Source organism: Periplaneta americana, chromosome 13, assembly GCF_040183065.1.
Source record: "Periplaneta americana isolate PAMFEO1 chromosome 13, P.americana_PAMFEO1_priV1, whole genome shotgun sequence".
Lineage (NCBI taxonomy): Eukaryota > Metazoa > Arthropoda > Insecta > Blattodea > Blattidae > Periplaneta > Periplaneta americana.
In genome coordinates, this window is record NC_091129.1 from 137,140,113 (window position 1) to 137,166,192 (window position 26,080).

Consider the following 26,080-nt stretch of genomic DNA (forward strand, 5'->3'; position numbering starts at 1 on the left):
GCAGGCCGTTGTTTTGTTGCCCAATCACCAGAAGCGCTAAACGTTTCAATGGAATTTTCTGATTGGATGCTAGTGGGAAACACCATTGTATATGAAATATATCCAGTCTGTATGCAAACAATTGTTCTTCCTCTGACATATCGTCAAGTGAAATGTACTGCCTTATAAAAGATGTACACATTAGATAGAACCTTAATCAGAGGTATCAGAAGATTTATACAATACAAAGAGCTAAAATGACAGCGCAAAATATTTATTTGTGGATTATTAGTTGCAAACTGAACTCCAGTTTACTCACTTCTTAAATCCTCGGTCTCCGACGTTCTCGGCATATACCTTTTCTCATGAAGGTAATCTGTAACAAGTGAGCACACATGGTTAAGAGTAATTCTCTACTGTATTAATCAAGCAATAATTTTAGTGACTATCGTAACTAAAACGACGATACCCCCATTACCTTTTCAATTTTTACTGTTACTACTGCCACTATTACTACTACCGCTATTGCCAGTTGGATTATGTAACTTTTTGGAAGAGGAGGAAATACTCGCCCTCTCATTTGCACACATCGTTGCTGTAACCTCTCGGCATATATCTTCGAGTGTTGGGGGGGGGGAGAGGTAGTGCATGTTCAGAGGATGAAGCAGTGACGGAGCCATCCCTAATAATAATAATAATAATAATAATAATAATAATAATAATAATAATACTAATAATAATAATAATAATTCTTTATTTATACTGGCAGAGTTAAGGCCATAGGGCCTTCTCTTACACTCTACCAGGTCACAAAATATACAAGCAGTCCCTACCATCTGATTGCGAAGCTTTGCTTCTCCCCCCCCCCCGAACACCGGCTTAAAAAAATCACAAATACAAGTGAAAATACCGATATTAAACAATAGGCCTATACAACTCTTTGCCGCTTGACGTCAAGGGCTGCCGAACCATAAAATCTTTCAAATCCAAGTTAGAAAATTATCTTGTGACGAGTTGCCAAACTAACTTACTATTATGACAAGTGTTGTATTGCATGTTTCCACGTATTCACAACATATATCGATATATCGCAGATTCGAATACAAGACTGTAGAAAATTGTCCTCCGGAAAAATACCGATAATTATTTATCAGTGAATATCAATTTTGTAAACTATTTTGGCTTCCGCAGTAAGAAAATTTTCCTGTGGTGTACATTTGTAACTCTCACTTACGGGCTTCATTAAATTAGTCTTATAACTACAGTAGAGTGGGCGATTAAGAACAATGTATATCTGAGGAAAAAAATAATTACATAAATATTTACAAATCGTACAATTAACTGAATCAAACGTGTTAATAATTTTGCGATTTTACATGAGCCGTTCAGAGCAGAAGTGGTGTAAGTCAAAATTGGGTAATGAGGTTTAAAGTAAAAATTCTGTAAATACAGCGCAAAGTAGCAATTAATATTTTCTTCGTACTATCACTGACTACTAATAGTTTAAATAAGTTGAATATTAATTGCTACTTTGCACTGTATTTTACAGAAATTTTACTTTAAACCTCAGTACCCAATTTTGACTTACACCACTTCTGCTCTGAACGGCTCACATAATACATAACGCTTTCTGCGTATAATTCAGAAAAAGGAATTTCATAATTTTATTGCGTGCATATCAAACTTCTTTTTTTAAACAACCGTAATGTCATTCGCAATAAGAACTGAATAATTATTGCGAGCTATGAGTCACTCAGTTTTGTGTCGGCGTTAGTTTGGTGGAGAGACGAACTTCTATGCTTAAACTGAACTTCAGCAGGCACAAAACATACCGCCTGGGTGTATGCAAGCCGCAGAGGCAGCAATGCCAGAGTAGTTGCCCCTATAGCAGGCTCGAGTGATAACATTATGATAATTTCAGCTTTCGCTTTGCAATACGATTGTTACATTGTTTTTACGTACCCTTTCGTATTAGAAAGCAAAATGTATTAAATATCGTATTATTGCATCTCCGTATTAAGAAATTCTGCAGAACTACAGACTGAACATCGGGTCCTGAAGTTCCGTCGTACTAATATTATTGTCAATCATCAACACGAACTGCTCTCCATTTGTTTCCTTATCTACCAACTCGACCTTTATTTATATCTCCTGTATATTCCTTTATATATTTTTGTAAGTAATGCAATGAATACTACGTTGGTGCAAATGCCATAAGCTATATTTTATTGTATCCAGTCTTAACTGTTGAACCAATGGGCTAATTTTGGTGAAACTCGATATGAACTCCCTGAGATCGGTGAAACAAGTACGCAATTTAATAACAGATATTTAAATTATCTGTTTAATTAAAGGCATTCAACATGTGAACAACTTCAATAGAAGAGCATAGCAATAATGTAAGGCTCATTTCAGAGGAAGACTAGTGTCTAAAGTAATTAAATTCAATAGTATTGGAAGTAATGACTATGATTTGTTAATTCATTATCAGCTAGAAAAATTGGGCTTCTTTACATACACCGTCGTCTTTTTATACCTCTGTGTCTGTAATTTCAAAGTTTTTTTTTTTTTTTTTCGAAAATATATGGCCTACTCTTTCATTCTCTTCGCGTGTTTTAACCTTTGTGTTTGAGAAAGTTCAGTTCTATAAACTGTCGCCATTCTGTTGTCCATTTCTCTCTAAACCTGTTTTTTTTTTTTAATATGGGACATGACAGTTAAGCGGCCGAGCTCAGCTGATGTGACGTTAAATGGCTGACGTTAAATGGCTGACGTTAAAATATTCATTTACAATTATCGCGAAGGTGAAAATACAATACAAAAATCGACAGAGAGTGAAACACGAAGCGTATTAATGCTGACATTGTGTGCACAACAAATGGCGCCAAAAGAACTATTGAGCACTACCATGTAGGAACTGGAACTATGGCAACTAAACCGTTGTTGCCATAGCAACAGGCCTCCCAAGCTATGTGACATTCAGTTGTTTTCCCGATCGCAGCGCTAATGTTATGTCACAGCTTTAGAAAGAAAACAGGTATAGTTCATTCTTTTATACTCCTAATTTTACATTATGCAATTTTAAACCGTCTGTACCATCTAGTCATTTGTTTCATCGTTGGGTATTAACCTTTGGGTTTGTTAATACTGTTAAGCTATGGGATAAGCCTGTTTTCATACTTAAATTTCCTGTAAAAGGGAATTAAAGTTACAGTGAATTAAACATGAGAACACTTAGCTTCTTGAAGACAAATTTGTATGTATGTATATATGTATTTATTCACACTGCAAATGGGTAAATACCCGGTGGCAGTGGTAACTAATTACACTCAATAATTACAATAATAATAAAATAGTCATAATATTAATAATAAAGTAATAATAGCAATACATAATAATATTAACCAGGAGCATCCTAAATTAAATGAATCACTTAATATAACATAATTAATTAAAGTAAATCTAATTTATATCTTAACCCTAATTTAGTACTTAAACCACGAGTATGATATACCCGTAAAAAGAAAAAAATATATATACTGTAATATTAATATTAATAAATGCTAAAAATAACTCAGAAGATACAATGCTACCATACCTGAATTTTTAGATCCTACTGTAAAACGGATACTGAGCGAAGCAACTTGTGCTAGAGACTGATTGAATTGTACATTACTTTTCAGATAAAAATAATAATCATTCACTGTTCGGAAGGCCAGAAGTCTAGGAGGTGTGTAAAATCTCCATCTTGTTCTTATTAATATATTGCTTTATCTTTCTTTCATGTCTTCTTTTATTTTTCATTTATTTATCTTCATGTGCTTCATTTTTCCTTTCCCTTTGTGCACGTTCTAGAGAAAGATGATTTTCGTACGCTGCAAATGTTCATTTTGAGATCACTATCATCACCATAATGTCGCCGTCATTAACATAATCATTTCTAGTGTTGTGGGATTTAATTGATTAATCTAATCGATTAATCGATCAATTTCTGTTGTAAGATTAATCGATCAAAAATATTTAATCGAATAATCGAGTCGATTAAAATTAATCGGTTCTAGTTGATATTAATTATTATTTTGTTAATACAAACTCACACTAAAAATTCCGACAATATTCCTCTCTCGGAAATTGCTTAATTAAAAGCACAATAGTACTGTTATTTTCTAACTGTAAACCAGGTAACTTAGAGAAAATCTTTGCACAAACACTTCAGAAAGAGATGGAAATATGAGGACAGTGACCTAGTCTACCTCTATTGAAAGTTGAAACACAATGCGAAACCCTTCCTAAGATATGAAATACATACTTTTCTCGGATTCGTCCCCCTCATCCCTTATAAAATTGCCAATGTCTACACTGTGTGCAAGTGAGAGCGTAACTACCTTCTTCTCTTTCTAAAATCTGGTAATTCGATTACAATAGGGGCCAGTCTTCTGTTTCGACCGCTATACTTTTGCAGTTGCAGTTTCTGTACTGAGTTTGTATATGAAGGTTGTGTGTTTAGTTTGATAAAGAAAAATAAAAAATCAGTTTTCTGTGGTTTGTGAAAAGTGTAAACTCCATTATGTCATATGAGAATTTGAGAGTAAACTCGGTGAAACGTTTGGATTTAAATTGAACGATCATGGAGAAGTGCGTGACAGAAAAAAAAAGTTTCTTCTTCTTTAGTTAGGCAGGATCATTGTTACTAAACGTAGAGCGGCACTTAATTCGGAGCATGTGAATGCACTCACTTGTTTAAAATCATGGATGAAGCAGTATTAACTAGATGAGTCTTCATACTTTTTGTTATTTATGTTTATCTCAAAAATTCCCGGAGAAATTAACACAATAAATTATGAGCCTCATAATAAATATATTAGTAAGTAATTAAAATAGTTGTTTTGTAATATAACGATACAATATATACAGATATACAACATCTAATACTTATGCTTATCACCGAACACAAGTGAAATTTAACAATAATTGTTTATTACAGTATATTAAAACATTTTTTCAACTCGATCAAAACTCGATTAATCTATCAATTAATCGGTTAAATTCAAATAGTTAATCGATTAAATATTTTGATCGATCAACAGCACTAGTTTATTTCCATTATAGAAAAATCATCGACATATTCAGTTGGTTTGAAAATTTCTTCCGTGTAATTCTGTTCTGATATTACTTTTTTCAACTTCCGCTCGTAGTAACCAGACACGCTCAGAGCGCCAGTTAGGATGTTGCGGGAGGGAAACCTAGTTGGTGTCCCTGACCTTTAGAGTACGACATGATGCACACATTGTGGGGTGATGCAGAAATCCTGTGCAGATCTGTACTCAACAGCAGAACAATGGAGACGTCGCGGCCCGCTTTACGTCATGACTTACAGTAACAAGCAAACATGTGCCGCGATAAGGTCACCCTCTGTTAGCAAACACCTGAAGTTACAACAAGCAAGAGCGAGCAAAGTGCACTACTTTTGTTTATCTCATTAAATTGCGTCACGTACAACACGAAATGAATTACTTAACTGTGCAATCATTTATCCTCAGGCTGGAATATTTCTGCAAATTTATCAAAACAAAGCGTCAAGGTTGTATTATGTTATTTTTAACAGTTGTAGCTACAACACGAAATATCGTTAATGTCTGAGGATTCCTTTAATCCTGTAATTATATCTCGTTTGCCATCTCAAGGATCTTTAGTGATCCTGTTTTCGTCAGATTTATACTGATTAACTGTGCAACTCGTGTTTTATTTGAAATTAATAAGTCTTTATTATACGAATCATAAGAAAGAAAGTGCTGTACTGTGCTGCTGCAAAGTATCGATTTCGTAATTTACGCAGACAGCATCCCTAATTACGAAAAAGTTTTTCTTTTCTCTTGCCTTCTGTCTGTTTGTGTACAGAGATTTGCCCTAATGTTAAATCATTGGACTATTTTGTTTATATTCATTATCTAAGAGTCAATTTGGGAATATTGTACATATAGGGTTTACCATAGTCCTATTTGCTAAGAATTAACGACTCTTCATTAAAAAATAAGAACGTTCTTAGTCCAATTCGACTGTTAATGATATTTTCTATGATTTATTTTTCATAAGAACGTGTAACAAATTAAGGGGAGTATGAATGACCACTAATGTTAAATTTGCTAACTTCATGATTCATTTACTCAAAAACTACTGTATGTAACTTAATGAAACTTTTGCAGGTCAGTTATATAATGTAGGGTTTAGAGCTATAGTGGGCCAAGCACCATATATTAAAAATGGAGAAAACAAGGGTTAAAATTAATTCAATGAAACATATAGCAAATAATATAAAGTATGCTTATTAAAACTAAATGATATGTCAATCTTCATTAAACTATGGTATTCAGAGCCACAGTGGGCCAAGCGCCATATATTAAAAATGGAGAAAACAAGGATTAAAATTAATTCAATGAAACATATAGCAAATAATATAAAGTATGCACATTAAAATTAAATGATATGTCAATCTTCATTAAACTATGGTATTCAGAGCCATAGTGGGCCAAGCGCCATATATTAAAAACGTAGAAAACAAGGGCTAAAATTAAGTAAATACCATAATTCAATTAAATATTATAGCAAGTAATATAAAATATATTCATTAAAACTAAATATGTCAATCATCATTAAACTATGGCATTCACTTAATGTTAACCCTTGCTTTCTAAGCTTTTAATAAATGGCGCTTGGCCCAGTATGGCTCTGAAAACTTCATATGCTTTATGAACTTAATCCTACTGCATATGCTGAGAGATAGGATAGAATTTTTTTCCAGTTGTATATTTTTTAATATTTTTGTTCAATTTTTGTGGATTTAACTTCAAATATACAAACTATTTTTACCATTCTAGAGGTATAGAATAAGAAGGACGTTATAGCTAAATGAACTGCAAACGTTTCATTAATTTGCATGCAGTAGTTCTTGAGTAAATGGGTCATGAAGTCAGCAAATGTAACATTAGTGGACTAGGTCATACATACTCCCTTTGTGGTATACATCTGTTCACAAAAACGTTTGTTAGAGACATTAGTTAGACTATTATTTGTATAATTATGCCTTAAGACAATAATGTTAGCAGTTTATTATAAATGAATGTAAACGTAGACTATACGAAAAAATAAAGACTTGCCTTTTCTATAAAATTAATTAGTGTAATGGGTAATATCATAAAAGATTTCCATTTCGTTGATAAATTCAAGAGGAAATGAAAAAATATTGTGCGATATTTAGAACTACTTTGCGAAAATAATGGCAAATAAATAATAATAAAATGAAGATAATAATTCATACTATTATTAAATAAGATACTTGATTTACTTATATATTTCAATCGCTATAACGGTCTATTGCATTATTAATGAAAGAATAAAAAATATTTAAAAATACAACTGGAACCATCTGCGTTAATTGCTCTTAGTACATATTTATAACAGAAACAGCGGAATATGAAGTATTCATTTTTATTATAAACTTAATAAAGCTTTAAAATATCGATACTTAATGGAATGTGCAATATGAAAGTTACATTTCGTGAAAGTAAATTTATTGGGTGTGCTTGATGCAGAGGAAATTGATGTTACTGATTATTTCTGATTTTATTGATAGTTTGATTATGACGTTCTTCAGTGATTTGTATGGAAACATTACTACTGTATTTGCATTGCTTTCTGAATACTGTACTTTTGTAACCTATCAAGAGGAAGCAATTACGAATCATCAGAGAGAAGACAAGATAAGAGCACAGTCTAGTATATGCAGACACGAAGCTCAATACGTAGGAAATGTGCATCCATAGATAGAGCTAACCACTAGGATCGCTACTATCGCCTCATCACAGACAATGCGAAATAATACCGGCACAGTCTATTGTTCCTAGCACCCTCAACAACTCAAGCTTCGTGATTGTATATACTAGACTGTGATAAGAGTGACAATATACAATTGACAATATTGCAGTGGTAGATGGTTTTGATTGGTTGAAATTTAACGAATTCTTACATTCCATTGGCCAATTGGCACATGAGCATAATTAAATCTCCAATAGAAAAATTCGTCAGATATATTCTGCTAATATATTTTAATATTCTTGTCAGTAACAAAATGTTATTAGAAGTGATTAAATTATGATGTATAGTAATAACCATTTTATGTACATTTGTAAGGAATTAATAAAATTATCTTATTTATACAGTACAATATTATTCATAAATTAAATCACATAAGTTACTGAAAGATTGTCTACTGCATGCAAAGAAGAAAACGATTTTAGCTTGTTGTTTCGCTGTACAATAAGTGATTTATATCGTTTAGAATCGTTTGAATGGTAGTACAAGAAAACGTAAGGAAATATCACTGGCAATGTTATGAAATACAGTAAAATATTTTTTTGCAAACGTGTATGACGTATGAAGGAATGAGTCACCTTCATGACAAAGGTAATTTTATTGTTATACGTTTAATATTTTAGTTTCAGCAGAATGAATAAAATCTGCAACAGACTTCTCAGAAATAATAATAAACATGATGTTGAATATCCTTGAAAAGTTAACTGATGAAACACAGCTCAGTAAAAGAAATGCAGTACGCTAACGATGCAATGATGGCAAGAGGAAGAAGATGGAAAATAGATTCAACATGGCAGATGTCGCAACGGTTGTAATTATTTATCTCTGTCGGGAAATAATACTGTGATTTTTCTCTTATTCCTTGTGGAGTCATAGGCTATTTAGGCCCGATTGTATAAACCATTTAATCTTAGATCAGAGGTTAAATTGATCCTTGTTTCAGCTGAACTTGGAATTTTGTGTTGTATAAAGTCTAATCTGAGATTAATTTGTCTCAAACTAAAGTCAGCTTTGACTGAAGAAATTTCTCCGATTAAGTTAGATGATCCAAGTTCAGTTATTTCTTTTCTGTTTGAAATATGCGAGTGACAGATTGTGCAAATAAAATATCCATTATTATTAATATTAATAGATATGATAGGCACATTTATATATATTTCTTTCAATTTTTTGCCGTAATGCACAAACAATCTTATATTTTATAAGGCTCTATCGTGTTCAGCAGTATCAAATAACATAACCTGTAATTATATTATGTTTATAACAACCATTAATTATTAATGGATATGATAGGTACATTCATAAATTTTCAATTAACTGTATTACTAAACGAAAATTGTCGTTTTATAAAGCTTTATTATGTTTAGCAGTATCAAACACCATAACATGGTAACAACTCGGAGAACAGTCAACCTTCTTCTTATTGTCCGCCATTATTTACATTGCACAAAAAACCAGTGTCTCCAACAGAGTGTACGGAAAGTCTCCAAAAAGTAGTTGTAAAGTCGCTAGATTTCTCATTATCAACAAAGAAAGACAAATTTAGTCTATGTCACTATGGGGTGCTAAAAAGGTCACTAAATCCCTATTTAAGCAATATAAAAGTTAAAAGAAATTGTTGTTGAAAAAGAGTTAAAGTCGCTAGATTGGCAACACTGAACAATCCTGTCCGCGCATCACGTATTTCACCTGTTTATGCGATGTTGCCAAATCCTTTTCACGTGAACTTAGATTGCATTTGAACCAAGGTAATTTGATCGCAGAAAAGTTTTATACAATAGAAGAAGTGTCTGAACTCGGTTCACTTTTCGATCTTCGATCAAAGTTGATCTTTAGTCAGGAAGTTTTATACAATTGGGCCTTAGAAAGTTGTATACAGGACACTAGCGACCAACATCATGAGGCTCCAGACACGTTCGATTTCGCTTCACAAAGCCTAGGCTAGTTTTTTTATTTCTTTTTACTTGGTTATTTAATGACGCTGTATCAACTACTAGGTTATTTAGCGTCGATGGGATTGGTGATAGCAAGATGATATTTGGCGAGATGAGACCGAGGATTCGCCTTAGATTACCTGACATTTGCCTTACGTTTGGAAAAAACCTCGGTAAAACACAACTAGGTAATCAGCCAAAGCGGGAATCGAACCCGTGCCCGAGTGAAACTCCGGAACAACAGGTAAGAACCTTAGCTGACTGACAAGCAAACATTCTGATGGGGGCAGATAAAATAGTTGATTTTTTTCTTCCACCATGTTAATAATGCCAAAAGAAGTGCTTATACAAATTTTGGCCACTCGACCGCAATTACGAGGCCGTCCAGAAAGTGATTTTCCCTGGAGCCGTTAACAGAAAAATAGCAAAATTGCATAGAAAGATTTATTGAAACAGATACAGCAATTGTTCCGCTATTTGTCAACATATCTCTCAGTGGAATTAAGACATTCGTTATACCGTAGGATCAATTTTTGTATCCTTGTGTCGTAGACGTCAGCCGCCTGGGATCGGAACCAGCGTTTGACAGCCGTCTGCATCTCTCTGTCGATCCCATGATATGACAAATATCTCAATTCCCGTAGGAAAATATGTTGAAAAATAGCTCAACAATTTGCTGTATCTATTCCAATAAATTTTTGCAATGAAATTGTGTTTTCTTTCTGTTAAACGGGCCCTGGCGAACTTACTTTTCACGGTCCTCGTAATTGTGTTCGAGTGGCCAAAATTTGTATAATCATTTTTTTGACAGTATTAACATGGTGAAAGAAAAAAATTAACTTTTTTTATCTGCCCTCATCAGAATGTTTGCTTGTGAGCTACGCCGGTGGCTCTCTAGGTTACTTTAAATTGATATACGCCTATATGAAGTTTTCTCGACCAGCTAGCTCTTGGTTTATAATTTGTTTATTTGAAGTACCTGGAGTTCGTGGTAACTTCATTCTCAATAGATGTAGGCCTACATGTCATTATTCTATAAGATTGTTTCTGTGATGTTTGTAATACTTCATTGAATTTCGTTGATAAAATGTAACTAGGCGAAGATCAAAGTAAATTAATTTCTGATATGGAAGTTGACTAAACATTTCAGATGGTTAAAAAGACAGTTAAAATGATATGGACTAGTTATGAAAATTTCTCAGGACAGATTACCGAAAATCGCATATAATTGGGTTCCAAAAAAAGAAAAAGATGGAGCAGAAACAACGCAGGTGGTATTTTAAGGGATATGAAGGAATAAGATTTAGTAGATGGTCAGTGGACAGATCGTGGTTTTCCCCAACCAAAAGGCAAATGCCTGGTAATCTTTTGGCGAATCCTCGGACCTCACCTTATCTCACTACATCTCGCCAAAATGTAAAAAATTGCAGAAAATTGTAAAAATTGCAGAAAATTGTAAAAAATTGTAGAAAGTTACAAAATTGTAACACTGTAAAAATTGTAAAAATTTGTAAAAATTGTAATTGTAATATTGTAAAATTTTGACTTGTTCCACATCTTAAAACTTCATTGCTCATGTAAGATCTATGGAATATAATGAATGAATGAATGAATGAATGAATGAATGAATGAATCGTGGAGAATGGTAAGCCTGCTTCGCTGTCAAAAGAAATTACCTTCAGTAGGATAGTTGGCAGTGATTATCGAAATTATAATGCTTTGAGTTTGTGTCTGGTTTATTTTAAAAATGGTTAACTTTATATACCTGACAGAATAATAATAATAATAATAATAATAATAATAATAATAATAATAATAATAATAATAATAATAATAATAATAATAAAAAAATACATTTCTTAGTGAGATTCTAAATTTCTGTGTCGTAATTCAGCACCGGAGCGTTTAAAACCTTCTAAGATTTGAATATTGTATGTGTACATACTCCTTTTAGTAGATTTCTTTTATTTGTGTCCATTTATTGGCTCTATTTATTAATTATATTATCGGTACCACTAAATTCGATTTATTTAATAATAAAACCGAACCAAATGGCATTAGAAACTACTTGTGAGTCCGCTTATAAATCTCACAATGAATTAGTTTTTCATGTAAGAGACTTTAAACATTCCTCACGATCCTAGAATTGGTGCATCTGATTTTGTGTACTCTGCCGGTTTCCACAGCTCTTGTTAGTTCTTCTGGGTTACTGTAACGGTTCATGGTCATTATTTGTGCAAAGTAAACTGTCGTTTTATAAGCCGAGTTCTTTATGTACAAAGTACAGTATTGTACATGAATCCCGGCATTTGAACTGTCGGTAAAAAAAAAAAACCCTACGCGGAATCTTCAGTGCAAAGAGAGTAAGGCCGAAAACAGTTGACTCTCCATGACCGCCTACCACCCACCTCTTCACGCTACGAAGAGTCGAGTGCATTCTAATGTTTTGTTACCTGGAAACTACCTTCTGCTTGTACAGTCCCTCCAATATAATAATGTACTTCCTCTGAGTATGGTGATGGTGGAACGAAATTTTGTACTACATGGAAACAGTGTTTGAAATAGACAGGAATTGTACTGCTCTTTGTCCTTGTAATACATTTTAAACTCCAACGCTTTTCTGGTAAGAAATTTTATTTAATAAACAATTACTCTATTTTCTCCTTTTCTTCACTATTTCCGTCTGGAGTTTAAGGATATACCGTAAAACGGAGTGACTTGATACGCTGGGGGGGGCACTTGATACGTTTCGTAGGTTGATATTTCGAAACATCAACCTACAAAACGTATCAAGTCCCCCAGCGTATAAAACGGGGTGACTTGATACACTGGAGGGACTTGATACGTTTTGTTTCGTTCCGAAACATCAACCTACAAAACATATCAAGTCCCCCCGTTTTACGGTACTAACAACACTAATAAGCGAAAATGTTTCATTTTGGCGAAGTATTATAACATAGCCAGTGTAAAAAAACAAATACAACAGAATCTGAATTACGGTTATGGTTATGTTTTATTTAACGACGCTCGCAACTGCCGAGGTTATATCAGCGTCGCCGGTGTGCCGGAATTTTGTCCCGCAGGAGTTCTTTTACATGCCAGTAAATCTACTGACATAGCCTGTCGCATTTAAACACACTTAAATGCCATCGACCTGGCCCGGGATCGAACCCGCAACCTCGGACATAGAAGGCCAGTGTTATACCAACTGCGCCAACCAGGCCGACGAATCTGAATTGTAGAAAGAACTTTAATTATTTCAGTCCCGTGTCTGCTACTTTTCAGTACTTAGAACGTGAGTCGAGTTATTATTAACATCTTTATCATCATCGCTACCGGTATCGTTATTGATTTCTGATCACTGACCTTAAACGTTCACTCTACAGGTAATGTGAAGAAAGTATAGACTTTTGGCGCCTTCAGCGTTGACAGTGAAAGGTAGGCCTAGGTATATGTTGCACATAATTATGTGCTGCTGATGATTATTGTTGTGGAGAAATTAGTCTAATATACTTGGAGCAGCTATAGTGATCCACGGTAATGTGTACTTCATCTGTTTTTAACACAAATTTGGCCTACGATGAATTTATACTCCATTTGTATTGTATTTTTGGAAAATATTAGTGTTTTACGAAAACAGTCGTCTTTTATTCAGTGATTTAGGTATACTCGTATAGGACTACTGTCGATCATTATATCTTAGTCATAAGTAGAGACAACTTGGTTACCGATAATTTGCAAAAACCTCCATAGATATTGTTTATTCTATCTGATTTATCGAGAATTTGAACCCAGATCTCTGGCTTGGAAAACGTATATTCTAGCCGCGTAGCATAAAATGTATATATATATGTATATTGTACATATATATATTTTTATATTGATGTATTATAATATTATATATTATAATATTATTATGATGACCAACCAAAAATAATCTCTACAAAAATTTCAAAAGTACAGCAGAGGATGCAAGATTTGTCCTGTGACCTTATCATGTACTGTGGCTATATCACCAATCGGTATGGAGGAGAAAGATAGATTTCAGTCTGAATAATTTCGAGGGAAAAATTGTTCCGGGACCGGGCATCGAACCCGGAACAATTTTTCCCTCGAAATTATTCAAATCAACTTTACAGGGAGTTATACTTGAAAGCTTGATTTGCAAGTTTCAGTGTGACAAGCAAACATATTATTTTATTTATTTATTTATTTATTTAATCTAACAGGATTAAGGACAAAAGGCCTTCTCTTCTACCTTACCAGATAGCACATACAAATACAAAAATAAATTAAAGCCCTGTAGAGGGTCAACAGGATCAAAGAACTCTATAAAGCATTCATTAAGCTAATACAAGAACAAATATAGGCTATAGATAGTTAAAATAACAGTAACAGCAATGATGACGATAATAAATAATAATAATAATAATAATAATAATAATAATAATAATAATAATAATAATAATAATAATATACATATTGATGGAGAGTCTTATGAATGATGATAATATCAATAGTAAACAGCGAAGTATTATGAATCAAAACAAGTTGCGTCCTCTGTCGTAAAAGCAACAGGTGCGCAATAAAGTTTCGTAACGTGAAAATAAAACAATTGGAACTGAATACCGGAAGTCATTACATATCTATTCACTGGATTAAGACATCGTATTTGTGTTGCCAAGGATAATTACGATAATGATTTGTATTATGATATTATTACACCATTTTATTTTTCATCTCTCCCTGACCGTATCAAAGTCTGTCGGACAATATATCAAAATTTAAATTTAAATTTTAAAAATCATATTCTAGTTCTTGGAATTAATATTTATATGCTATGGTTTAAGCCGAAGTTGCGCAACTGATAGGTGTTTAACAAACACAATTGTCGACCTGGTTGGCGAGTTGGTATAGCGCTGCCTTCTATGCCTAAGGTTACGGGTTCGATCCCGGGCCAGGTCGATGACATTTAAGTGTGCTTAAATGCGACAGGCTCATGTCAGTAGATTTACTGGCATGTAAAAGAACTCCTGCGGGACAAAATTCCGGCACATCCGGCGACGCTGATATAACCTCGGCAGTTGCGAGCGTCGTTAAATAAAACATAACATTTAACAAGCAATTGCAAGAATTATGGCCAGTTTGTCCAAGTAATGTTTAATTTTGCTTAACGAATGTTAAATTAACAGTCTGTTTATTTTTAACGCTTTGTTAATGTATTTTTCATTTGTTCAACATAAATTTGTTTAAGATAACCAACACTTAACTTAACTATAACGTCTGTTAGCACTATTTTAACTACTCAACAGCAGTTGGTAATGATTCTATACATGTAAGACAATTTTTGATTGGCTAAAATTAATCTTTAAATTCTATATTATAGAGTGAGTCATGAAACTTGCATAAAATGACAACCTGTTAAACAGTTGACAAATGAAAGTTGTGGGTGACGTGCTGAATAATAATTACAAAGTAAGGTTATATTTCTTCATTGCTATTATGGATACGAAATACGAAAGAAATAAAATAACACTGACATTTAAACAGTCCAAAGTATTTTTTAAATGTTACATTACCAGTCATATGCTAAACATTCCCTACAGAGAGACACAAAATATTAATTTCGCAACTTCTGTTCGAACAGCTGTGGAGACATCGGCCATATTTAACTAACTGTTAAACGAGTTAACTGCCCGAAATCCTACATTTAAAATTAACAAACTGTTAAAAATCTGTTAAACCAAACTGGTGTTGAAAACATACAATTTTATTAATTAAAAAACTGTTTAGAGTTTAACAGTCGTTAAATTTTCTAACAATACTTGGAAAAACCGGCCATTAGAATGTGATTCTTTAATGTAAATTTAGATTTTGATATTGTCTGACAGTCTCTGATATGATCAGGGAGAGATGAAAAATAAAATCATGTAATATCATAATACTAATCATTATCGTAATTATCCTTGACAACAAAAAATACGATGTCCTAATCCAGTGCATAGATATGTAATAACTTCCGATATTTAGTTCCAGTTGTTTTATTTTCACGTTTCGAAACTTTGCTGCGCACCTTTTGCTTTTACGACAGAGGACGCAACTTGTTTTGATTCCCAACACTTTGCTATTTACTATTGATATTATCATCATTTATAAGGCTCTCCTTCGGCACTGGAGCCATTGGGATCCCAAATGCAAGGCATGCGCTGCAGTGTCATTTGGGGAAATCCGGTCGCTGTCGTGTCTTCTTCCGTCTTTCACCTTCGTACGTGCTGGCCGCATGTAGGAGAGAGACCGGTCGGTGACTCATCGGGTACAGTACGCTCGACAATGTTGTATATCATTTTACATTTAAACCTGCATCAGTCTTGGAGTTGTTCACTTAAAAAGGCTGATATAATAACACCTATTTTGATTTTGTCTTGAAAAAGTGAATTCTTTACTATTGCTGACAATGGTAATGCTTTATTTTAAAGGTGCACTGAGATGTAATTTGAATTTTCTTAACCGTTTCAGCTAGATCTGTGATGAAAATTTGTACACGTATCATGCCGTACATAGATAGCTTCTGTACAAAATTCAATTTCATTTGGTCTAAAATTATATGAATTATTATATTTCTTTAAATTTAAATTGCACATTGAAAAACCATTATTCCCACAAATTTCAGAATTTTTGGCTAAAATTTGCTCCCCATATCTTTCAAACTCTCTGAAACATAACTTGATATTTACTCTTTTTTTTTAATTACGTATTTTTCAAGAACTAAGAAAATATTATTTTATACAGTCAAATATGAAAACAGAGTCTTGTGAAGTCTAGTAGAAAAAAAATATTTCCCCTTGAGGTTTACAGAAAATCCTGATAGTAAGTTTTAAGTACGCCTTTGAGCAGACCTACAAAAATCGTGCACATAGTACAACATTTTGAGGAGTAGCATTTTTATTAAAGCAATAAAAAATGAAAATTGAGAAAACTGAGTTTAAAATTTAAACGGCCATCTAAAGCGTGCGATCTTTTAATTCAATGTCGGCCGAAACAGCTGATTGAAGTGATATATCCATATGGAAATTTGTGGTGAGGTTCTCTGAACCATATACAGTTTTTTATGTTAAAAACGAAAGATCGAATTGTTTCAACAAAATCGAAAAAAAAAAAATCACCTTACTGTATTCTGGACGTTTCTTCAAATCACAAGACTAACGAGTGAGGAAGAGTTTGTGTTATATCGTAGTGGAATATCAAAATTTGTGTGAAAAAGGTAATCAAAACCATTGCATATAATAATAAAAATGCTGGGTAACTTTCGGTGCTGGACCCCGGACTCATTTCACCGGCATTATCACCTGCATTTCATTCAGACGGTAAATAACCTAGATGTTGATACAGCGTCGTAAAATAACCCAATAAAATAAACAATAAAATAATAATAATAATAATAATAATATTAATAATATTAATAATAATGCGCAATAAAGAAGAATTTTAGGAATATTCTGGTCTTACGAAGTCGAGGACTTAAAAAATTATTTCGAATATTTTCCTTGACTTTCTAATATTTTTCTTCATTGAAGATCTGTAATTAATTACTTTTTTTTTTTTTCCGAAATACGGTCCTTCGTCATTTTTTCAACATGTCCTTTTAAGTCTTTACGGACTCTGCTATTATTTCATAATTTAAATACATATTTATTTACAAATAACTTAATTTGTATTCTCTATGTAGATGCTTGTATCCTACAATATTTCCAGACAACATAATTTACTTATACCCCTAGATCATATATACCCAGATTGCTCGGCCTTATAGGCTTTGACGGTAACAACTTTTGTCAGGTTTACTATGCTGCCATCTAATTGTTACATAAGGAGTCACGTTATAACTCCCATTTGAATTGCATTAGCGACTGTACTGCCATCTCGTGTTTGTTTACGGCGGACAGGTGGCGATCCTGGAGGCTGTTATCTTCAAAGTGCTACCGATTTTAACATAGGGATGAGCAATCTGGTATATATGTATTCTGAGCTTATACATACATTTTTAATTCGATTTTATTTCTGTAGTTTTTTTATGTTCAGCGGTATACAGGAATGCGGGTACTTCCAGAATTTTACACAGTTACATTTTATTTTATTTCCTAAATATGCAGAATCGAATACTAAACCTAAAGAATTCGAAAACTTCGTGGTGTTTTGTTGCAGATATAAATGTAAACTAAGAACGAGTGATTTTAAACTATAATAAAATTAGCCTACGTTCATTCGCATTTATGTTGTGTACTAAAAACAAATTAAACTATAGTCGCGACGCTGTTATTCCCGGCCTGACTCCTCCTCTTTGCTTACGTCTTAGGAAGTGAAGACTCTATAAAGTCTAGGTAGGTAGTATCGTTCGCAATTTTTGTTCTTTCGTTGCCGAGCTACCATACGAGGAATCTATTTGCCACACCGTTAAACATTATCATGTCGTAGCTCCTATGATAATAAATAAAACGCAATGTAATTCAGCAAATAATTGAGCGGCAAGTTGAACGCCAACGAAAGAGCGAAAATAGCGGGCGATTATATTAAGTATTTATCGAGCCATAAGAAATGAATAACGTCTTCATCAGCGAATCACAAGACGCACACGTTTAAATGTAGCCGACCTGCAACGCGATTGGCTGCCGGAAATTAGAGCGACGGGACTATACATTCCGACATATACATTAGCTACTACAACAATAAATAAATATTCTGTATCTCGTGTCTGAAATAACGAACTGCATTCACGCTATTAAGTGCAGGGAAACAGAATGCGTTTCCTTCTTGCGGAGTGATAATAGAACCTTGGATTACTGAGGACGTAACTGTTCGAAGGTTTACAGAACCTGGGACACGGAAGGAGAACTGCAAGTGTGTCAGAGATAAGCACCGGACTATGTAGTAATTTACTGTGGTTACGTACTAGAGATAAAGCGGGAACTGTGCATAGCGCATTTTAGTGAAAGCAAGTTAAATTTGATTACTGAAATAAGAGAAGCACGGCGTTTAGGAGGTCTAATGTACTCATATAATCAGATGAATATAAAATAGAGAATCAGCAAATTGAAAAAGGCTGCGCGTTAGGAACTGGATAAATCAATTTACCAAAGTGTGCTATGTAGTAACATAAGAAGCAGGTAAGAAATTATTTATATTTTACCACATAGAGAAACTATTTATTGTAGATATTTCTTAAGTGATAAAATAATAGGGATCCAAATGCAGAATTTCCTCTGCACAAATCGAGTTCAGAACTTCATATTATTTCAGTACTTATCTCCTGTTTCCTTTCAAGGTTTAGTACTTATATTCCCTATTTCGAAATTCTTTCCTACACGTCTCTTCCTACATTTTTCCTTCCAGTTAAGTGATACCTAAATCAGTAACTTAAGGAGACGTTCCTCTGTCATTCTCTGTACCTTTTCTTATTCGTCTATATATTTTAATGACAGCTGTTCTTATGTTTCCAATTGTAGACGGATTACTTCGTTTGGAATGTGATATCTTTTGTTACTCCTAACAATGGTCACCTTTTGTTTCTACTTCCTACGTCCTTCGGATTTTTCTAACACCCAAGATGCACTTCCATACATTAAAGTTAACTTACTATATTGTGAAATTTTAGGAGTATATTGTCACTTATTTTTTCATTTTTTTAATTTATGTTATTACTTACTTACAAATGGCTTTTAAGGATCCCGGAGGTTCATTGCCGCCCTCACATAAGTCCGCTATCGGTCCCTATCCCGTGCAAGATTAATCCAGTCTCTATCATCATATCTCACCTCCCTCAAATCCATTTTAATATTATTCTCCCATCTACTTCTCGGCCTCCCTAAAGGTTTATTGTATGGATTCGTAATAAGCTGTTTTTTACGGTGATGGGTTGTTAGCCCTTTGCCCAACCCCCAAGCTGGAGGACCACCCCTTATCGGCTGTCCACGACTGTTTATTCAATATATTCGCAGCTAACATTCATAACTGGAGGCCATCTCCTCTATCCGCAACCTGAGGACGCGCCATGCTACGGTGATAGGGACCCTCAATACATGGAATTTATGTTATTAACTAACAGAATTAATGGAGTTAATTTATGTTTTTAATTCCATTAAATTCTGTTACATTTAGTTACGGCATCTTCTTGTCTCTTCCTTTCTTGTCCCAGAATAATGTTTTCATATAGGCTACTGCATTTAAATCTTCTCACTTGTTAAAATATTTCATTTTTATTACAATTTTAACTCTTATTATGAGGGTTCACTGAAAGTCATGGCTTTCGTCTTGCTTGTACAGACCTTCATATTATGTAAACCAGCGATACCAGTTACAATTTTAGAGGATTCAACGTTATTATTATTATTATTATTATTATTATTATTATTATTAATAATATTATCATGATTATTACTATTATTGTTATTATTATTATTAATATTATTATCATGATTATTATTATTGTTATTATTATTAATATTATCATGATGATTATTATTATTGTTATTATTATTATTATTATTATTATTATTATTATTGTATCCACCTGGGAGAAGAAGGAAAGGAAGACCTCAAAATTCATGATTACAAGAGATCAGAACAGGGATGAGAGAGTGTAGACTCAACGACATGGATTGGATGGATAGAGAAAAGTGGAGAACAAGAATAAGACTTTAGGCACAGAAAGATGTTTAAACATTAGAAATCTGTATATAAATAAGTAATTATCATTATTTTTACAGTATTATTATTATTATTATTATTATTATTATTATTATTATTATTATTATTGCTACACAACGTATAACTGCATACATTGTATTCTTCACCTGACATAATTAGAAATATTAAATCCAGAAGTTTGGGATGGGTAGGGCTTGTAGCACATATGGGCGATTCCAGAAATGCATATAGAGTGTTAGTTGGAAAGCCGGAGGGAAAAGACCTTTGGGGAGGCCGAGACCTAGATGGGAAGATAATATTAAAATAGATTTGAGGGAGATGGGATATGATGGTAGAGACTGGATTAATCTTGCTCAGGATAGGGACCAATGGCGGGCTTATGTGAGGGCGGCAATGAACCTCCGGGTTCCTTAAAAGCCATTTGTAAGTAAGGATTATTATTATTATTATTATTATTATTATTATTATTATTATTATTATTATTATTATTATTATATCCGTACGAAATCTCTTCTTAAAATTGTATTGTTAGTCTTTCTTCCTTTTAATCATTATAAAGCAAGTTCTCGAAACTATCGGAGCTGAAAACAATAGTCACTATGACCAGCCGATTTCATACCAGTAACAGGCCGTGAAATTTCTGGAACTCCCGACCTCTGAAGTAATTGAATCATGGCTGTAAGTCATGCCCGCGCGCGCGAAACGGCGACCTTCCTGGAAACAAGTACTGGCAAGGTATTTTAATTATTTATCGTCCTGCCTTTATCGATTAAAATGTCATCGTGATTCCGTAGTGGTAATTTCACGTCTGCTACAAATGTACCATTTTATCGCATTACTTAGTTAGGATATATTGTAATCAGAAATTATTGTCGAATAAGATTATGATAAAATGGTTATAAACTCGGAAATTGATCATGACTCATTTTAAAATTAAATCGGTAATGTTAGTAATCAGGAAAGCTATACGTATACAGGATCAACCGTAAGTGATGTCATTAATTTCGGGGGGTTATTCTTTGAGATATTTCAAACAAAAAAGTTTAATACAATTTTGCGCGTTTTTGCTTCGTTTTCGAGAAAAAAAATGGTTTTATACGAAAGATTTATATGTTCTGGGAAAGCCATTGATTTAATTCCCAATATGTCCAGTCAATTTAAGAAAGCAGTGTGTTACGATAATAAATGATTGAAAGAATGTTAGTTTTGTCGTTTAAATGTGCAGAAATTTAGAATAACTCTTCTCGGGTTCTCAGCCAGGTGAGTTGGAGATTAGCTTCCAAGCTTTCGACGGCTATCTCTGCCATCTTCTTCAGGGACGAAATCTCTTCGTCCCTGAAGAAGATGGCAGAGCTAGCCGTCGAAAGCTTGGAAGCTAATCTCCAACTCACCTGGCTGAGAACCCGAGAATAGTTATTCTGTATCAAACGCCGGGAAAGCCTCAAGTCATACATCGTGCAGAAATTTGATTCGAACAAATGTAACATTTTTAAATTCCTTCTGGTACCAGATGTAAGTGCAAGTTTGAACCAATAAATTATTGAGATTTGCAATAAAATAATGAGTCTAGGAAATTGTATATTTAATATGTAGAACTACATTTGTTTATAGATCTTTTGTTATATTATTAAGTTTTGTACCTGTGAACTATATCAATAAATCAAATCAAATCAAATCAAATCAAATTCCTTCTGGTAACGAAAAGTTACATTTGTTCAGACCACATTTCTGCACATATACAGGACAAAACTAAAATTCTTTCAATCATTTATTATCATGATACACTGTTCTCTTAAATTGACTGAGTATATTGGGAATTAAATCAATGGCTTTCCCAGAACACGCTATGAAATGTTTCATAATCAATTTTATCTAAAAAAAGGAAGCAAAAACAAACGTAATAATTGTATTAATTTTTTTTTAATATCTCAAAGAATAACCCTCTGAAATTAATAATTTTTCTTACGGTTCACTCTGTATACATTGTATGAACATGGTGCGCACCTTCGACTGTCTAAAATTTAAAATTAATCTTAATAATCAACAATAACATAAGAAGTAACAATAACGACAACAATAACAGCAGCAATAATAACAGTAATAACAATAATGACGGTAGCAGCACAATCTAGTATATATGTATAGTCACGAAGTTCAATACGTAGTAAATATGCATCCATAGATAGTTGCTAAACACTAGGATCGCTAATATCGCCTCATTAGAGACAATGCGAAATAGTACCGGCACAGTCTATTGTTCCTAGCACCCTCATAACTCAAGCTTCGTGACTGTATATAGGCTACTAGACTGTGGTAACAGTATCAATATGGACAATAACAACAGTAATGCAGCAACGTTGTAACAACAATTGCAGTTTCAACAGTAATATCGAATTTTGTCTGAAGTCCTCTACAAAAAAAGACAATTCGTTTAAAAGCCGTAAACACACGGCATATTATAATCTACAGCTTTTATCTTTTATTGCATTATTCCGGAGAAAGCCATGCTAAGGGATCTTCTTCTTCTTCTTCATCTTCTTCTTCATCTTCTTCTTCATCTTCTTCTTCTTCTTCATCATCTTCTTCTTCTTCATCTTCTTCTTCTTCATCATCATCTTCTTCTTCTTCATCTTCTTCTTCATCGTCTTCATCTTCTTCTTCTTCTTCTTCTTCATCTTCTTCTTCATCTTCATCTTCTTCTTCTTCATCTTCTTCTTCATCATCATCATCATCATCATCTTCTTCTTCTTCTTCTTCATCTTCTTCTTCTTCATCTTCTTCTTCTTCTTCATCTTCTTCTTCATATTCTTCTTCATCTTCTTCTTCTTCATCTTCTTCTTCATATTCTTCTTCATCTTCTTCTTCTTCTTCTTCTCTTTCTTCTATGGTGAGACAGCCCATGTTGGGAGCTGACTCCTTCATCAAGAATCTCCGTTCTTGTTTATCTTGCGCTATCTTTTTTCAGTTCCTTATGCCAAGAATCTTCTTTGTGTTCCCGTTGACAGAATCAACCCGCCTAACTTCTTGGTTACCTACACATCTGTTTCCGCCAATTGTGTTGCATAAATTTTTCTTTGGGTTATGTTAATTTCCCATTCGTTGAATGTGTCCGGCCCTGTTTATATTTCCAGAAGGTCTACTCTCAACGTAATTGTACCATTACTTTAATTCTATTTACATTCGCCTCTAAATCTCTTGTCTTGGTTGTATTTTTAATTTCTTTATAGGCATCCTTCATTGCCGGACCGAGAAATTATAACATCGTCAACGCATGTCAAGATTTGTGTTGATTATGAAATTTGTTCCCTCTGTGTTTACCTTACATTGTATTGTAATGTATTCCATACTAAATTAAATAGGAATGGGTTCAAACCTTCCCCTGTTTCACTTCTAGACTAGTTTCAAAGCTATTTGTTTATTGAGTTTTTATTTTGTTGCTAAGAATTTTAACGCCCTTCAAAAACCGATTGCCTTCGGCCGGGTTTCAACTCTCAGCAATTAAAATGAATGGTACATAAGTAAAGATACAGTACTATGTTAAATTGCCTGTCTCAGCCTACTTCTTACCGATACCTTTTATTTAAAACCTTTCCCATTTTCTTAGTCGTCTGCCTGCTCTAACTTTACTCCAAGGATTTACAACATACAAAATTACAGGCAAGAGGCTGCCAACTCAAAAATCCATTTCGGTCCTAAACAATGAGTTTGCTGAAGCCACCAAGGATGAATTATTCATCCATGAAGTCACTGTGAACAGAGACTTCAATTGTAGGCGATGGACTACTCTCTTTCGAACTATCCCAACCCATGTATTACCTGTCGCTCCCTTTTGTAATGTCTTTGTACAGGTGCATGAAAAACATTTCGACTACGAAGTAAAACTTACATCCCACTGAACATAAATAAGAGGATCATACTAACAGCAAGGAACCCTCCATACAACTGTTTTAGAGGACAGAGAGAGCCAATTGTCATTTGTGGTTGCATCTGGATTTGTTCTTGGTACTTTAGTGAGATTTTATTTTTAGTCGGAAAAAGAATATGTAGGCTACAGTCTGCCAACATTCGTTATCTGGAATATAACAAGAAAATAAATTATACGATAGAGCACAAAATTTGTAGTCATATAAACCACAACTTCCTCTCTATTCCTCACGACTAAAATCTTCTATAAATTACTTTCTTTCTCGGTAGGGGCATAGTCTTCCATTAAAACATCAACACACAAATGATCCATTGTGCGTCCTATATAAACTATAAAAATCAGCATAGGACACTGCAGTAGGTGACGGGCTTCATGATATTGCTGGGTCTAGGATTGCCAACTGTTTTTGAAGAAAATACAGGAGACAGCGATCTACAATATTTCACATAGAAAATTGACAAATTATTAAATTTAGTTAGCGGTACTAAAAACAACTTTATTCTACATTTTGACAGTTAGGCTTAAATTAAGAATATTTTCAGATGTTTTGCTTCGCTTAATGCTTTCAAACACATTGTAAAAATTCCCTAAATGAGTAGTTTCAGTTAACTGTGATTTGCAGTTCTGATTTGATTAGATGTATCGTGCTCCTGTTTCGACATCTGTTCACTTACTGTCCATAAAAGAAAATACTCTCTGCATGAGCTTTCTGCCTGGTATGCTTACAACACAACTCACTAGTTTTTATTTCTAAATTTATAAATCTAGCATTGTTTGATTTTTAACTATTGAGCCCTGAAACTATTTCTGACAAGTATTACCTTCTACAGAGATTGCATATTTCAGTGCATCTCTGGAAAAACAGAATCCTTCGTATAAGTCACCTTTAATAACGGAAAAATTAAAAATTAGATTTTATATTATGCAAAAATAAGGGGAAAAAATGCCCGAGGGGAAGAAAAATACCGGAGTCGGGAGACTAAATACGGGAGATCCCGGGAAATACGGGAGGGTTGGCAACCCTAGCTGGGTCTTCCGCAAACAAATATAGGCTATAACATCTCCCTCTCTGTTTCTCATGACCAAAATCTTCCGCAAACACTTACTAAGCCTATATACCACATGTCCCTCTCTTTTCCTCACGACTAAAATTTTATATTACATATTATATATATATATATATATATATATATATATATATATATATATATATATATATATAAACACATACTACTACCTCATCCTCTTTATTCTTCACGACTACAATCTTCTGCAAACATATACAGTATATCACATATTCTCTATTCCTCACGATTAAAATCTTCTGCAAACACATACTGTATACCACATCTCTATTCCTCACGATTAAAATTTTCTGCAAACACATACCGTATACCTTCTCTATTTCTCACGAATAAAATCTTTTGCAAACACATACCGTATACCACATCTCTATTTCTCACGATTAAAATCTTCTGCAAATACATACCGTATATCATCTCTATTCCTCACGATTAAAATCTTCTGCAAACACATACTGTATACCACATCTCTATTCCTCACGATTAAAATTTTCTGCAAACACATACCGTATATCATCTCTATTTCTCACTATTAAAATCTTCTGCAAACACATACCGTATACCACATCTCTATTTCTCACGATTAAAAT

The 26,080-nt window shown here is 33.6% G+C and overlaps 1 protein-coding gene across 1 annotated transcript in view; it reads right to left on the bottom strand.

Annotated features, from left to right (window-relative positions):
* The window catches only part of grnd (grindelwald), a 55,642-nt gene that overhangs the window by 12,132 nt on the left and 17,430 nt on the right, over positions 1-26,080 (bottom strand). Inside the window, exon 2 of the mRNA XM_069844329.1 lies at positions 299-355. Within this exon, the coding sequence (XP_069700430.1) occupies positions 299-355 (57 nt within the window). The remainder of the gene's footprint in view (positions 1-298; positions 356-26,080) is intronic.